The following is a 16,442-nucleotide window of genomic DNA, read 5'->3' on the forward strand; positions in this document are numbered from 1 at the left end:
ACACACACACACACACACCTTTATCCATTCATCTATTGATGGACATTAATTTGCTTCCATGTCTTGGCTACTGTAAATAGTGCTGCTGTGAACATTGGGGTGCATGTATCTTTTTAAATTATAGTTTTCTCCAGATATATGCCCAGGAGTGGGATTGCTGGATCATACATGATAAATCTATCTTTGGCCTTTTTTTTTTTTTAATTTAACGGAGATTGTGGGGGTGAACCCAGGACCTCATGTGTACTAAGCATGCACTCTACCACTGAGCTATACCCTCCCACCTCTTTGGCCTATTTTTAAATCAGGTTTTTATTTTTGAGTTGGAAGAGTTCTTTTTATATTTTGAGTAACAGATATATTACTCAAGCATAATATGCTACTTTTACAGGTATGTCTTTTGTAAATATTTCCCCCTAGTCTGTAACTTGTCTTTTGCCTGGTAGAAGTTTTTAATTTTAATGAAGACCAGCTTATCAATTCTTTCTCCATTGGATTGTACCTTTAGTGTTGTATCTAAAAAGTCATCCCCAAGCCTAAGGTTGTCTAGATTTTTCTCCTATGTTATCTTCTAGGAGTTTTAGAGTTTTGTCTTTTACATTTAGTTCATGATCCATTTTGAGTTAATTTTTGTGAAGGTAGTTCATTGAGTTTTGATATATCCCCTAATCAAGATAAAGAACATTTCCATCACCCCAGAAAGTTCCTTCATACCCTCTTTCCAAGTAGTTCTTCATCTCCCTGAAGGTAATTATTCTGATTTCTTTCTACATGGATTTCCCAGTTCTTGAACTTGATATTACGGACTCTGAGAGCAGTTACTCTTTTGTGTCTGGATTCTTTTTTTGATTAACATTATGTTTTTGAGAATCATCCATGTTCAATACGTCAGGTTTTTTGTTTGTGTTTTTGTTTTGGTGGGGGCAAGTTCTATGGTATGATTTTTTCGTACTTTATTCCATTAATGGGCATTTGAATCATTTATAGGTTTTGACTGTTGTAAATAGATGCTGCTGTAAACTTTCATGTGCAGTCTTTAGATACTTGTATCCATTTCTCTTGGGTCCTCATTAGGTGCACAGTTACAGTGTATACTGTTGTATGGATTAACCTTGGTTTATTTAACTAGTTCCCTATAAATGGACTTTGGGCTTTTTTCAGTCATGCTGTTACTAAGGTGCTTCAATAAATAACTTTCACTTTAAATTGTTTTGCACGCATACAGAGAAATCTGTAGAATAAATACCTATGTGGAATTGCAGGGCGTCAAGGGTAAATGCATTAGTAATTTTTCCTAGAAAATGGAAATTATCCTCTATGGAGATCATTCCATTTTTTAGCTTCACTATCAACGTATGAGAGACTGCCTGTTCTGTTTCCCCATGGGCTTGTCAGACTTTCTGGATTTGGGCTAATATGATAGACTAGACAAGATGTATTAGAGAAAATGGGCTAGGTTATGCTGTGGGAACAGATAACTCCTGAATCTCGATGCCTAAAACAACAAAGGTTTATATCTGGCCCAAGCTACAGAAAGGCATAAACTGGGGGCAGAGTGAGTGGAGATGGGGGAGGCTGGCTTATCCGGGTCACTTCGGTACCTGATGTAGGAGCCACCGTTTGAAACACTGTCAGTTCTGTTCTTCTGGAAGGTTTCAGTGCTAGTAGCTAAATGCTTGCCTTGACATTGCATGTGTCATTTCTGCTCACAATTCATTGGCCAGAGCCTGTTTCACGGTTCTACTGATCCAGTATCTAGGAGGAGAAGAGAGGAATACTTGGCATACTGCAGTGTTGGTTGTCACACAAGCTATCTGTTTACAAAATGAAACTATTCCTTTTTTTTTTCTTTTTTTTTTTTTTTTAGTAATTAGGTTTTTATTTATTTATTTTTAATGGAAGTACTGGGGATTGAACCCAGGACCCTGTGCATGCCAAGCATGCGCTCCACCACTGAGCTATACCTCCCCCTCAATGAAACTATTCTTATGACAGTGACTGAGAGCATCTTTTCATGCATAGGGGCCATTTTTATTTCTCTTTGAACAGCCTGTTGTCATATCCTTTACCCATTTTTATATTGGGTTATTCTTATCAATTTGTAGGAGTTCTTTATATATTAAGAAATTAGTTCTGTGACATGAGTTGTAAAAATTTTTTTAGTTAGATCATTGTCTTTTGTTTTTGTTTTTTTTGGATCATTGTTTTTTGACTTTGCTTATGGATTTGTTTGCCACACAGAAAGTTTTTATGAGATTGAATTAATGGATCTTTTATGGGTTATGAGTTTTGAATCATAGGAGGGCCTTTCTCATACCAATGTTATAAAAAAATTTGCTGATGTTTTCTTGTGTTGTTATGGTTTCAATTAATGTTTAAATACATTTGGAATTTGTACTGATGTATACTGTGAAATGAATCCAACTTTATCTTTCTTCCAGGTAGCTGCCTGGTTGTCTCCACCACTATTTATTAAAAGTTGTATCTTTACTCCATGGTTTGGATACCTTCGTCGCATACTAAATTGCTATATATATTTGGGTCTGTTTCTGAACTTTTTATTGTGTTACATTATTTAATCTTGGGGACTTTATGATTCAATATCTTATAGTGCTTAATCCCTCCTGATTATTATTTTAGGAGTTTTTAAAATTTTTTGTTCTATTCCATTATGTATCTGCTTCATTTAATAAAAATTTTCTCCTAATTTTTGTGTAAAACTTACGATCCATAAAGATTTAACATGTTTACCTCATGGCTGGGAATATTGGAGTTTGAGAAGTATGTCATGAAGTGTTTTGGGTTTTTTTCCCTCCTGTTTGTTTTGATTTTGTTTTTTTTGACATGCAGGACTGAGCAACTTCAGTTGTTTGGTTTTTTTCTCAAATTGAAATCATTATTGTAGAAGGAGGAGGGCCCTCTAGGGGTTTGGTAGTCTGCCCTATGGTAACCTTTGAAATTCTGCTTGGGCACTGAGCTGTATTTTCTACTAGAGGATTTACTCACATTGTTTTAACAGTTAATTTACTTTTGGGAGTTTTTTTGTTTTTTTTTAACCTGCTTTGAAAAATTGAAAACTTTGGATGAAAGTGCCTATTTTAATACCATCAAATGTTTCATGGCAGCTTGAATCTTAGAAGGATGAAAGAGAGAAGGCTTTTTGGTGAAAGATGGTCTTCCAGCCTTGGAACTCTTTCTAAAAGAAGAAGAGCAGCCATAGAGCCAGTAAACCTGCTTCAGGATGGTAGCTACACATTATGAAAGATGCTCAGCCAGGATTCTGTTGCTTAACCTGTCTTGTTTGCTGTGTTTATTTTCTCTTGAATTCTTTTGGTCAGAATTCAAATTTTCAAATGAAGTCAGGTTGTTAGGCAAATGAACATTTTACTAATTTTTAGATGCGTATATTCTCAAAACATTCATTACTAGTGATTCCCATCCTTCTTTTAAAAAATACTTTAAATGAAACAACATACATAAAACCTGATTTTTCTCTCACTCCCCACAAAAATGACTGATAACAGGTACTGTTGATTTGAACTCTTAGATCTATTTTACATTTCAGGCACTCATTTCTCATCTCTTATAATTAACAGCATTCATGTTAAATGTCTCTGTTTAACTGCCCCTCCCCCATTTATACTTTGAAAATTTCCCATTAAAAAAAACTTAGAAACTTGAAACTTATTAAAAACAGGAGGAGCATTATAATTACAAGAACGACATTGATTGAGAAAGCAAAACTTGTGGAATCTTCAGATAATTCCGATAATGCACCTTGGTTGAGAAGCATAATGAGACGCTCTTTCTAAGATGCAAATCCAGTTATTTTTCTTCTTAAAATCGTGTGTTGGCTCCTCGCTGCTTATGGAATGAAGTCCTAGCTCTCTAGTATTTGAGATCTTCTGTGATCTGGTCTAGCCCCAGGCTTCTCTGCAGCCTCATTGGCCTTCCCACCTCCCTCTCCCCAAAGCCTGTGTCTGTGCTGAGCTGCATAAGTAGGAAGACTTCCTTAGGGAGCCATGTGAGCCTTCGTTGGTTTTCCCCTAGCTTGCTTCTCTAGCCTCTCTTTATAAGCTTTCCTAGGCCTGGAATGCTCTTTAATTCTCTGCCCGCATCTAGTGAATTCCTGTGTGCCCTTGGAGACTCAGCTTGGCAACACTTCCCTCCTATGAGATTTCTGGTGCAGCATCCTGTGCTTAATGCCACCAAAGCACTTAGTTCTCTGAAGTTGTCCTTTCACCTGGCTGTCACCTCCTGGGTTGTGAGCCCTTCTTTGATGCTTGGGACCTTGTCTTTTATTTCGATATCCTCAGGTCTTGTAATTCCTATCTGAGCATCTTGGCTTGACAGAATGTGTGAACCTGTAGCATCTAGTTGCTTTTATAAGATGATAGGTTTTGGTTACACATCATTGTTTACTTGCACTCATTTGCAATGTGGCACACCTTGTGCTGGCAACATTTATTAGTTGCTGTTTGAAACTGTCCCTGCAGCAGCACTCTGACTGATCACAATCACTGGCTCTTTAACCCAGCATCACTTCCACCCTTGTTTTCATCATCTTCTGTTCTTTCTAGAGGCTGTCCAAGCAGAATGGTCTTACTGCCTCATGAACTCAAGTTTCTGTAAATGTGAGTTTCCAAGGTGATCCAAGTTAAGAAAGAAAAACAGAAAATTTTAATGTTCACCTAACCCATCCCCTTTGTTTTTTTAATACATGAAGAAATGGAGACCTCTTTTTCTGTGACCCAAATAATGGAGGAGGGTTTGTTTTGTTTTCTTTCAACCAGTGCATAGGACAGGGAGGTGCCCAGGAATGTTGAGTTGGAAAGGGCTTGAAGTTAGACAGTGACTGCTGTATGTAGCTCCTCACCTTCTCCACCTGGCGAAGGACAAGGAGCCTGGGAGCCTTTTGAATTTCTCTTTACTTTTGACATCTGATAAGAGACCAGTTTGTGATTATGAAATAAAATGATAGAGAGACAAGAATATCCTTAATCAGAGGGGACTAGTTTGGAGGGGAATACCTAAACTAAGTTAATGGGTCTAATAATCCTAAGCAGTTGTCATTCTGATAGAGTGATTGACATTTGGAGTTACAGAGATGATTTGAAGTTTTCAAGGACAATTCAGACAATAAATGGTTTATTACTGAAACCACTTCAGTAATATTTGGTTAACTTTTTCTCTCTTTCCATATATATATATTCACACACACATATACAAACATACACATGCATACACAAATCACTTTTCAGAAGTCTGTTGGCTGCATTCGGCAAAGCCTTAGTATAGTCTAGGATCTTCACCAGAAGCAGGAAAAGTTAGCATGCCATCCTTCATTGATTCCTACCTAGGCTGTTTTGTGTGAAATGATGTCCTAAGGGCAAGAAACTAAAAGGTGTTGAGGAAGAAATTTTAACTCTTTAAATGACCACTCAGAGAGTTGAGATCTCCATCCCTTCTCACATTCAAATAATGAATTTTCTCTGAACTACATAGCAACTATGAAATCATTGATTATAAATTTCCATCCACTGTGCTGGAAGGCATACTCCTAAATGAGGAGATCTGTCAAAACAAGAGCTAAAACTACCACTTTTCCCTATGGCCAGTATGGGAGGAACTTAAGTCATTTGCGCCCCAAGATACCTAGCCTACTGTTTTTCCACTCTCCAGTTTTTTGTTTGTGAAAAATTGTTTCTTTTCTTTACAATTTTGGGCATCACTGCAGATATCTCCTTTTCTTTCTTGCCTACATCATCTAATCAGTTCTCAAAGTCCTATTGATTTCATCTCATTGATGTGCTTGAATTCACCTTTCTTCCATTGCATCACCATTGAATGAATAGGTTTAGGACTGCATCTCTCCCTAGGGAAATTGTTGTGTCTCAGGTGTTGTTCAGCTTTGGTCTGTCATTTACATCACTCCCAAAGTGTTCCCTGTCCTAAAATCACAGCAAATAATGTCACAGCTGCCTAGTATGTCGTATTAAACATTTTGGGAATCTATCCCCTGACTACCAATTTGGCCACTTGGTGTCTTATAATAGTCCTAGGAAAAAAGTACCCACTGGGGTTCTTCATCATTTTGTTTCATTGCTATAGTGTCATTGCATATTCTGTGGACATGTGCCCAGAAGTAGAAGTATTGAAACCAAGTGTTGGTGTTACTTAACATTTCGAGACACACTCAAGTTTTTCCAGAAGAGTTGTGTTTATTTACTTCTCTTTGGCAATGAATAGACAGTTACTGTCACTTTTACCGCGGTTCATCAACAGAAAAGTTTCTGCTGATTCCATAAGTGAATACATCTTTCATGGCCTCTTTTAAATTTACATTTCTCTGGAGCTGATGAGGGGCAAAGCTGTTTTTAAGAATTAGGAGATCTGTCAGAGACTGAAGTAGATTGTTGGCTCTTGGAGTGTTAATGAAAGCTTTATTTGGTTAGTCCATATTTGTTAGTTGAGGCTCTTAGATACAAGTGAAAGAAACTTGAAACTAACATACTCATAAGGGAAATACCTCAGGTAACAAAGCTAGGGAGGTATTTTTTAATTTAAGGAAGATTTGGACAAATAAAGCATGAATAGGGCAGGGAAACAATTGGGATAAGGAGTGATTCTTGAACCTCTTCCAGCTCTGTTTCTCATACAAATCAGTATGTTGATTTCTTTCTTAAGGCTGAGACAGCTAAGCTTCCCAAGCTCCACGCTATTCAGAAGGGTCTGCCACTGAAGAAAGATTGTCATTTTTTGGTTTATTGTTTGTTTTTCCCTTCCCTCAGTTCTCATTTGAAATATGAGGTCTTTGTTTTTGGGTGGTTGGTGGGAGCTGTATCTCAGCAGCTCTTACTAGAACCACAAGAATGGAGGAACAGTTTGTTCTCAAAAAGAGGCAAGGGGGAGTGGAAGAAACTAGACACCTACAGTAATAGGCACTTGCCACATAAAACAAAAATCTAGTCTTAAGCCGACTGATGCATAAAGTAACTGAGAGATGAGAGTGGGAGAGAGCCAAAGGAGAACCAGGTTGACCGCTCTTCATGATTTGTTTTGTTTGTGATTCAGTTTTCCACCTCTGATTCCACTGTAGGCAGAATGAAGGATTTCTGGGAAGAAGACCAATGGGAAGTGAGTGGAGTGTACAGTTAATAAGGTTGTAGGGACTTACTATTTCAGAGAAGGTGAGTGGCATCACTCTACCTAGGTTAAATTGGGGCTCTATGTGACCTTGAAAATGTGACTTGATTTCTAAGCCAGCATTAGCAAATCCAGATGTTTTCTAGGACCAAGAAAGTTAGATAAATTTGAGTCAACTGGCTAGGGTTTTTACACATCAAACATATGTCTTGTCTCTCGTTTTCTCGAAACATACAACCTCCTTAATCTGTCTCTTCTTACCCTTTAATAGAAACAAGTACACAGAGATATTTTTCTGCTATAAGTAAATTGGTACAACCAGGATGGTAGATGATACTTGACACCTGTAGCCCATTCCTAAAGGGGGTAAAAAGGAGTTCAGGGCATTGGAGACTGATGAGTGGGAGAGGTTTTCTTCTACAGGGGGATTCCATCTAGTCTTCTGTACTTGGCATTCTGCTGTGCTGCTTTTTGGTTCTCACCTGAACTGTGGCCTTAGGGACCCAGATCCGCTTGGGGTTGTGGGGTGAGGCCCAGTGTTTTAAGAGATTCATGTCATCTACACTATGATGGTGTGATGGTGTTCTGGCTGATTGAACCTTATTTAGCAATACCTCGCCAGCAGTTAATTTAAGAAGACAAGTTAAAAAAGCAAAAACAAAAAAATAACAGTATTCTAGGGCCAAATAATGCACGTTGCTCCCAATTTATCATATCTGTTTTTGAAAGACTTCAAAGTTAAACCTATTGTATGACATTTTGAGGCCATAGCTGTCTGTATGTTTGTATTTGCTTTTTGAGGCCAACTTGGGACCAAGTATACAAGAATTATTTTGTGTGTTTGGGAGGGGAAGAGCAAGGACAAGGAGAGCCTACTTTTTGTTCATTTTCTCTATTTTGCTGTTTGGAATAGGAGACTAGTATCAGACCAGCTCCATCAGAATCGTTGTGTTTTGAGAGAATGATAATGTGTTTGACCCATAGGAGAGTGCCTGCCTTCCTAGCCAAATCCCGTGAAGATTGTACCCTCTTCCTTGTTTAAGAGGCGAAAGAACAAATGAGACTCAACAGAGCTTTGAAAAGCAGATCTGAAAGAATAAGTACCGACTTAACTTAGTTTTAGAGATGCATTTTCATGCTAGTAATGGATGCTAACTTTTCCTGTTCTGAAGACCTTGTAGTTCAATGCTGCTAGCTGTAATTTTCTTCCTAAAAGAAAATTCCTAATAAAGTCTTGCCTCTATTCCAAGGAAAGATTTTAGGTTGCTTTCCCTAGTCTCTGAATCAGGTTTTTTGTTTGTTTCTTTATATCTATTGATAGAAGAGAAAAATTACTCTTGTGTAAAAGGGAAAGTTTTTTTTACTCGGCACTGTAACTCCCTTGTAGTCATTTCCCATTGGAGATGAGTTACAGGCACAAAAAATATCCTTTTAGATACTTCTGTCACAGTAGATCAGTCCTACTTTTATTTCTTTAGTAAGTTACTTTCCAACCTGGCTCTGACATAAAACCTGACAAAACTCATAAATCGGCCAAATTTGTTTTCATTTTTATTTTTAAACCCAAGAAGGCAGTACGTTTAAGCAGAACATTAAAAATAATTATTTACTTATTTCTGGACTATGTAGTACTTTCCAAAGTTCTAAGTCTGAAAGATATAAAAGGTGATGGGAAAACAGAAAGCTCTTTCCTTTTTTTTTTAGCAGCTAGCAAATGGAGGTAAACCTCAGAGATGGTTGTTTCCAGTTTATAGTGTATCCTTTTATGTAAACAAACAGGTCTGTAACACCCATTTTTAAACACTGTTTTGTATCTTGCTTTTTTCAACTAATGATACTGTTACATATTACAACAGTAAGTTTCTCCATACCCTCCCCGCGCCCCTGCCCCCCCACCCTGTGTTACAGTAGTTTCCATCATTTGGTTATATTTATCAGTTTCCTATTGATGGGCATTTAGGATATTTCCAGTCTTTTACTGCTATCAATAAAGCTTTAGTGGGTAACTTTCTGAAATATTCTGAACATACTGACCTAATAATGTCCTTCATAGCAAAAGAAAATCTAGGCTCATACTTTCAGCCAGTTGTTGTGTCTCTTAAGTCTCCTTTAATCTGGAATGATAACTCAGTCTTTCTTTGTACATCATGACACTGATGTTTTTGAAATTACAGGACACTTTGTAGAAAGTTCCTCAACTTGGGTTTGTCTGGTGTTGGCTCATAATTAGATTTAGGCTGTTCACTTTTGTTCACAGAAGTGATGTTGTGCTCTTAGTGCATCACACCAGGAAGTGCATCCTGTTGATTAGATCTTTTACTGGCTACTTATACTTTGATCATTTGCTTAAGGTGGTATCTGCCGGGTTTGTCCACTAGAAGTTACTATCTTTCCTTTTGTAATTAATGAGCAACTTGACTATGTAAATATTTTGTTACTTCTCAAACTTGCCTACCCTAGCATCCATTGATAATTCTCACCTGATTCTATTATTGATATGATGGAAGCCACGTGGTGATTTTCTAATTCTGTCCTTTCTTCCACATTGATAGTTGACTTCTATATGGTATAGAAGAGATTTCTTGTCCATCCGTCTGGCGGGCCACCCATCCATCCATCTCACTATGGATTCCCACTTTATTCAGCAGGTTATAATCTCATTATTATTTTGTTGCTCACATTGTTCCAGATTTAGCCACTGAGAACCCCCTTTAAACTCCCCTTTCCCATGTCCCTCTTGTTCTTTGAGTACGTCCTTACTTTTTGGGCACAGCAAGACGTTCCATGTTCATCTTGTACTTTGCCTTCTTAGCCTTTGAATCAGCCATTTCTCTAAGGAGCCTTGGGTTCTTCAAGTGGGGAATGTTTGGAAATCAAGATCTGGTTGCTAGGTGTGCTCATGTTATTGCTTTTAGGCCTTCAGCTGACCAAAAGCTATCTAGTTTGGGCTGCACAATTAAATCTAAATTTCAGATAGACAACAGATCCTTTTTTAAATATAAATTTGTCATTTATCTGAAATTCAAGTAACTACTGTCCTGTATTTTATCTGGCAACACTAATTTACCTATGTATATATTATTAACACCCTTGAGTTTAAACTTATACCTGTTACTCCTAATTTGTACTGGAGGATTCATTTTATTCTTCCTCTTTTTCTTATTTGTAACTTTCCTCTCCAAAATTTGATTCCCTTTATCCTCCATATATTCAGTTATTTGTTTAATCGCAGAATGTACAGAAAGTTTTTTTTAGAATTGTTAACCCACGTGTCTGTGAAAAGGAAGCTATTGGTTTGGTATTTGTTCCTTTTGTCTTTATCCTGAGACTACTAAACAAACTTGCTAATGACTGAGTTCCAGTTACTTGGGTCAGTGCCCCACCCTCTTCCTTTCAGGATGGGTATGTTACTCAATTGGAATGTTTCTGTTTGTGTTGAATTAAGGGTTCCCTCCATCCTTACTGATTTATTGTGTGTTTAATGTTCACATGGCCCCCAAATTCAGCAATGTGTGAAACAGTATATTCAGAAAAGTGTCACCCATTTCTCTTTCTCTCTTTTTTTCCCCCTAATCCCACTCATACTTTGGAGGTAACCAGTTTTCACTAGTCTCTGATTTATCCTCTTTGTGTTTTTCTTTCTGTTCAAATGAGCAGACACACGTATATTTGATTTCCCTGTCTTTCTTACACACAAAATAGCATACTTATAGGTACCCTTTTGCACTGTGCTTTATACTTACTAATACATCCTGGAAATTGCTCTACATCAGTTCATAGAGATCTTCGTGTGTTTTTCATGTTACAGTGGTGTGGTACTCCATTTTGTGGATGTTTCATATTCCCCATGTTCGGTCATTCGGGTTGTTTCCAGTATTTTGTTATTACAAACAATGCTGTAATTTGAATAACCTAGTATATGTGTTTTTGGACTGTTGGAGGTGCGTCTTCAGAGTGAATTCTTAGAAATGAGATGGCTAGGTCAAAATAGCTGTGTATGTAGATTTGTTAGTGATTGTAAAATTCTCTGAGAATTCTACCAGTTCGCATTCTCATCAGCAGTAAATGAGTTGTTTCCTTACAGCCTCACAAACTGGATATATGTTATGCTTTCTCAGTTTTCCTGATCTAATAGATGAGCAACAGGTGAAAAATGATATATCATTCTAGTTTTAATTTGCATGTTTCTTATCATGGAACTGTGGTATTTTTTAATTAAATGCTTTTTTTTTTTTTTTCCCACAGACGAAACTGCAAAGGAAATCCGAATTGCTTGGTTGGGATTGGTGAGCATATTTGGTTAGGAGAAATAGATGAAAACAGTTTTCATAACATTGATGACCCCAACTGTGAGAGGAGAAAAAAGGTAAGCCAGTATTTTAAAGGAGATTCTTTGTGATGCTCCTTTGTGCTCTGTGCTTTGGTCAGAAACCATTACTGATTTCAGGTAACCTATGCAGCTTTCCAGATATATAATGGAACTTAAGACTCTAACCCACTTGACTTGGAACAGTTCTTAATGGTGTGCTTTAAAACAGGTAGCTGTGTAACCCAGTAAGTCAGTCTGTCTTTCTTTCTTTCTTTCTTTCTTTCTTTCTTTCTTTCTTTCTTTCTTTCTTTCTTTCTTTCTTCTTCCTTCCTTCCTTCCTTCCTTCTTCCTTCTTCTTCTTTCTTTCTTTCTTTCTTTCTTTCTTTCTTTCTTTCTTTCTTTTTCTCTTTCTTTCTTTATTCTTCTTTCTTTCTCTTTCTTCTTCTTTCTTTTCTTCCTTCCTTCCTTCCTTCCTTCCTTCCTTCCTTCCTTCCCTCCTTCCCTCCTTCCCTCCCTCCTTCCCTCCTTCCCTCCCTCCTTCCCTTCCTTCCTTCCCTCCTTCCCTTCCTTTTTTTCTTTTTCTTTTTTTCTTTCTTTCTTTCTTCTCTTTCTTTCTTTCTTTCTTTCTTTCTTTCTTTCTTTCTTTCTTTCTTTCTTCCTTCCTTCCTTCCTTCCTTCCTTCCTTCCTTCCTTCCTTCCTTCCTTCTTTCTCTCTCTCTCTCTCTCTTTCTTTCTTTCTTTCTTTCTTTCTTTCTTTCTTTCTTTCTTTCTTTCTTTCTTTCTTTCTTTCTTTCCCAGTAAGCCTTTAAACAATGGTCTTAGTTAAATACTGATTCTCTGTTTGCTTTAACATTGCACGTTTTATTTTGAGCTCTCTTAAGTGTTAAGTCAAGGAAATAAGCTCCCATTTGCTTTCTTGGGCTTGTATTCTTACATATTATGCATACAACACATAGTTTTACTTTTTTTTTTTTTTTTTTTGGTGATTTTTTCTAACCGTAAATTTTTTTGGCATTTGCAAAATAGATGTATAGGTATTTCCTCTGTTAAAAAGATTGATTCTTTGCAAGTTCAGAAATTCTCAGTCCTGTCTTCGGAAAAAGTTGCAACCAACTCCCTCTACCCTCCATTTCCCAGATCTATAGGATAAAAAGGAACTTTTCTAGAAGTTTCACTGTGTCATTCTACTGAATGCTGGACTTCTAGGTTAATTGCAAATGAAAAACCTATGTGCACATGTTCAAAGCCAATCTTTTCAAGAGCCCACTGTCCTCTAAGTTAGATCTAAGTGGCTGGAGAAGACTAGAAGATGATTAGCAGACTAGAGATGAGCTGTGGTGCTGTCTTCAGTCTTTCCTGCTCCTGTAGTCACCCTCCCCTTGGGACTTTCATGACAACTGTGCCCTAACCGGAACCCAGGAGAGGCTTATGGGGATTTATGGGTTGAGACAGTGTAACAGATTTTTAACCTGAAACTTAAGGCTTCTCATAATTTTTTTTTTTTACTTAAAAGGAGATTGATTTTATAACTACAAGTTTTGTGTTTTTGTAGAACTCATTTGTGGGCCTGACTAACCTTGGAGCTACTTGTTATGTCAACACGTTTCTTCAAGTGTGGTTTCTCAACTTGGAGCTTCGACAGGCGCTCTACTTATGTCCAAGTACCTGCAGCGACTACATGATGGGTGATGGGATCCACGAAGAGAAAGGTTAGTGGGGGTGGATGTGGGGAGGGCTCACTTATGAATACATTGCCAACTAGGCCACATCTGAACCAACCATGTAGGGGAAGCTTTTGAGTGCTCCTTACTTGCCAGGTGTGGTGCTAGGTCCTTGACAAATATTGTCAAGATTCAAAATTGTTTTTCCTTTTTTGGATATATTTACTCATTTATGCACCAAAATGGCAAATACTCAAGTGAAGGAAATATATTTGATTATTCTTATGTAGCTTATAGCTACAGTTTCTCTATGTAATATGCTGTGATTGAAGTCCATTAAAGTCTAGTGGTTGATTAAAAAGTCAGTCAAGAAAGCAAACAAGATTACTCCTTTCTTTAGACTTAATAGGTACTTCAGTGTAACCACAGTCTTTTGTCTTGATTCCCAAATAGACTGACTTATGTAAGACCCTCTAAAATTAAGATTAAATCAGCCAACCTTGGCAAAATTGGCCACTACATATGCGACTGCACTTATTGCAAACTTAAAAGCCAGTTTCATACTGCTCCTACTGAAATAATTTAGTTTTTTCATGCATAGCATGTTGATTGTTACTGCTAACTGATATTTGTATTTAGAGATTATTCTCTTTGAGATGGAACTTCCATGGAGCAAACCAGATTTTTCTTTTTCTCAAAGCTGGGGAGTGGGTGGAGGGAAGTGTTTTAAGGTCTGGGAGCTCCAAGTTGAGAACTTTGGACTCTTGCTCATGTGTAAATCCTGTGCTATCTTTCATATGATCTTACTTGGGCACATGGCTCACATCTTTGGCTCTGACAGAGAAAAAAATAGGATTCGTAAGCCCCACATCTTCCTTCTTGCTGTCTGCTACATAATGGTAACACTTTAGAGTTTTGGTCCTTGTAAATAGTAGTCTTTGCTTCAAAACATAGTGCTTGAACATTATTGTTTTTGCAAAGCTTTATTTCTATAGTTCTGAATATTTAAATCTAGATTAATAGTATGGTAGGTATTTAAAGAATTGTGTATGTAAAGGATGAGTAATGGAAAATGGATCATTTTTACTTTTTAGCATTGTTTTTATTGAATTATAAATTTACTGATGAGGTGACAGCTAAATAATAAGTGAAAACTAAATTTCTGCTTTGTAAAATGAGGTACCATGGTCTTTGGGTATTGTAGTTTTAATGTGTATCTTCAAGAATTGTTTTTTAAAACTTCTAAACACTTAAATTCCAAAGTCCATGATCTTGTTCTGATAAGAGTGTACATTTCTGCTATTAAGAGACAGTGCAGTATAGTGAAAGGAGTTTATGCTGGAAATGATGGGATCTGAGGTCTAATCCTGGCTCAACGACTCCCTTATTTTACAGATAGCAAAGCCAGCAGAGTCTAAGTTATCTAAGATCTCATGAAGTATCTACGGGTATAATAAGAGTTGGAGTAGATACAAACTTACTTGTAGCTTTTAACATCCTGTAAAGCCCTTGCACTCGAAGTAAGATTTTTATCTTTATTTTACAAATGAAATATTGGCTTCCTTTTCACAATTGGTGAGTCACAGTTGGTAGTAAAGAGATAAACCCTTCAAACCAGTCAGGAGACAGAAACTACACAATAATTTGAAAGAGAAAGAATTATTAACAGGAAATTAGAATAATGGGGGAATTGGTTAGTCAGGCCTGAGATCCAGACCTCACTGAAGAAAGCACTGCCTGTGCTCACCAGAAGGCCAAAAAGGTGTTGAAATGCCTCAGTTGGCCTTCCTGCTGGAAACTGTCCTCAGGGAAGTGCTGGGCCTCAGTCCCCTGCAAAGTCACCTGAGAAGGTATCCAGGAGGTCATGCATAGGGTGGTCCTTTGGGAGGGAGTGCCTCAGCAGAGGCATCCTGTTGTGAAGCTACTAGAGGAGATGCTGGAGGAAGCTGCTGGCCACTGCTGGCTGCAGGAACCCAGAGCCCTGAGAGAGCTGTCCCCTGCGGGAGCCTGGTGAGAGGCCCAACCAAACCCTCCAGTGCCCTCTGCTGACAAGACTCACCCGTGCACTAGCTGGCAAAGGAGGGATCTTTGCAGAGCTCATCTCTGTTAGTGTAGAGTAGACAAAGAAAGGTGGATTTGGAGCTGAAAGGCAATGATTTGATAACTGGCAGAGAAGATAATACTCAGTCTCTTTGCACTCTTGAAATCCATGCTCCCTATTTGCTTACCTTCCCCCCAACTCATTAAAACTTGACACTAAATTTTAGGATTTTGGTGGGGGGCAGTGGGGGAATTAGGTAGGTAGGTTGGTCGGTCGGCTGTCTGTCTATCTGTTTTTGGAGGAGGTACTGAGGATTGAACCCAGGACCTTCTGCATGCTAAGCATGCGCTCTACCACTTGAGCTATACCCTCCACCAAATTTTAGGATTTTTAACAGTAAATCATCATATACTTCAGGTTTGAATCCCTGTTCTTGAGATTGCTGTCATTTCCCCCATTTGTGGCAAGTTCACATTAATGAGACTATATTAAAGTATCAGGCCATTTTACATGAACAGTAAATATAGTATATTGTTTTAATTACTGGATTGGATGTTTTGGTGTGATTTGACACTCTAGAAACTAGTCATAATTGCTATTGTTGTCTGTATAGTCTCTTGCCTTTAGGGGATGTATAGAGACAGCCATGGCTGTCTCATTATACTGTCAAAAGACGTGATTACTAATTTGTTTTAAAGTTTTAAAACTATAATAAAAACACTAACATAGTTTGGATGTAAGGGTATTTAATTATGTTCTCATGTGAAGAGGAGTACATACTTTTTAAAAAGTAGCAGTTTTTTTTTTTTAAACCAATCGTTTCTTTAATAGATTATGAGCCTCAAACAATTTGTGAGCACCTCCAGTACTTGTTTGCCTTGTTGCAAAACAGTAATAGGCGATACATTGATCCATCGGGATTTGTTAAAGCCTTGGGCTTGGACACAGGGCAACAGCAGGTAAGAGCCTATGATTATTATTATTATTTTAATATAAAAAGCACTCTTTACAATATTTATAGAAGGAAATGAAGAAATTTTTAAAAATAATTATTTTTCTATTTTGAATTGGAGCATTTAGTTACTGTTCAGTATGTTATACATTTTCCTCGATCCCATTTCTGAAAATTAATATGTGGGCAGAAACTGATTCAACAAAGCTCTTGTCTTTATTCAGAAATGCTAAGTTCAAAGTACAGATAGTTTCTGGATTATTTGACTTACTACTATTTGTATCAAGTCAAAAAGCAGGATATGATTTCTTTTTTATTAACCCAAACTTGTGT

The 16,442-nt window shown here is 37.4% G+C and overlaps 1 protein-coding gene across 4 annotated transcripts in view; it reads left to right on the forward strand.

The window, feature by feature from the left end:
• Positions 1-16,442, forward strand: part of USP48 (ubiquitin specific peptidase 48) — a 73,900-nt gene that overhangs the window by 11,813 nt on the left and 45,645 nt on the right. For all 4 annotated transcript variants that reach the window (XM_031464292.2, XM_031464294.2, XM_031464291.2 and 1 more), the window contains exons 2-4: positions 11,392-11,512; positions 13,008-13,164; positions 15,989-16,116. In XM_031464292.2, the coding sequence (XP_031320152.1) occupies positions 11,392-11,512; positions 13,008-13,164; positions 15,989-16,116 (406 nt within the window). The remainder of the gene's footprint in view (positions 1-11,391; positions 11,513-13,007; positions 13,165-15,988; positions 16,117-16,442) is intronic.

This window comes from Camelus dromedarius, chromosome 14, assembly GCF_036321535.1.
Source record: "Camelus dromedarius isolate mCamDro1 chromosome 14, mCamDro1.pat, whole genome shotgun sequence".
NCBI lineage: Eukaryota > Metazoa > Chordata > Mammalia > Artiodactyla > Camelidae > Camelus > Camelus dromedarius.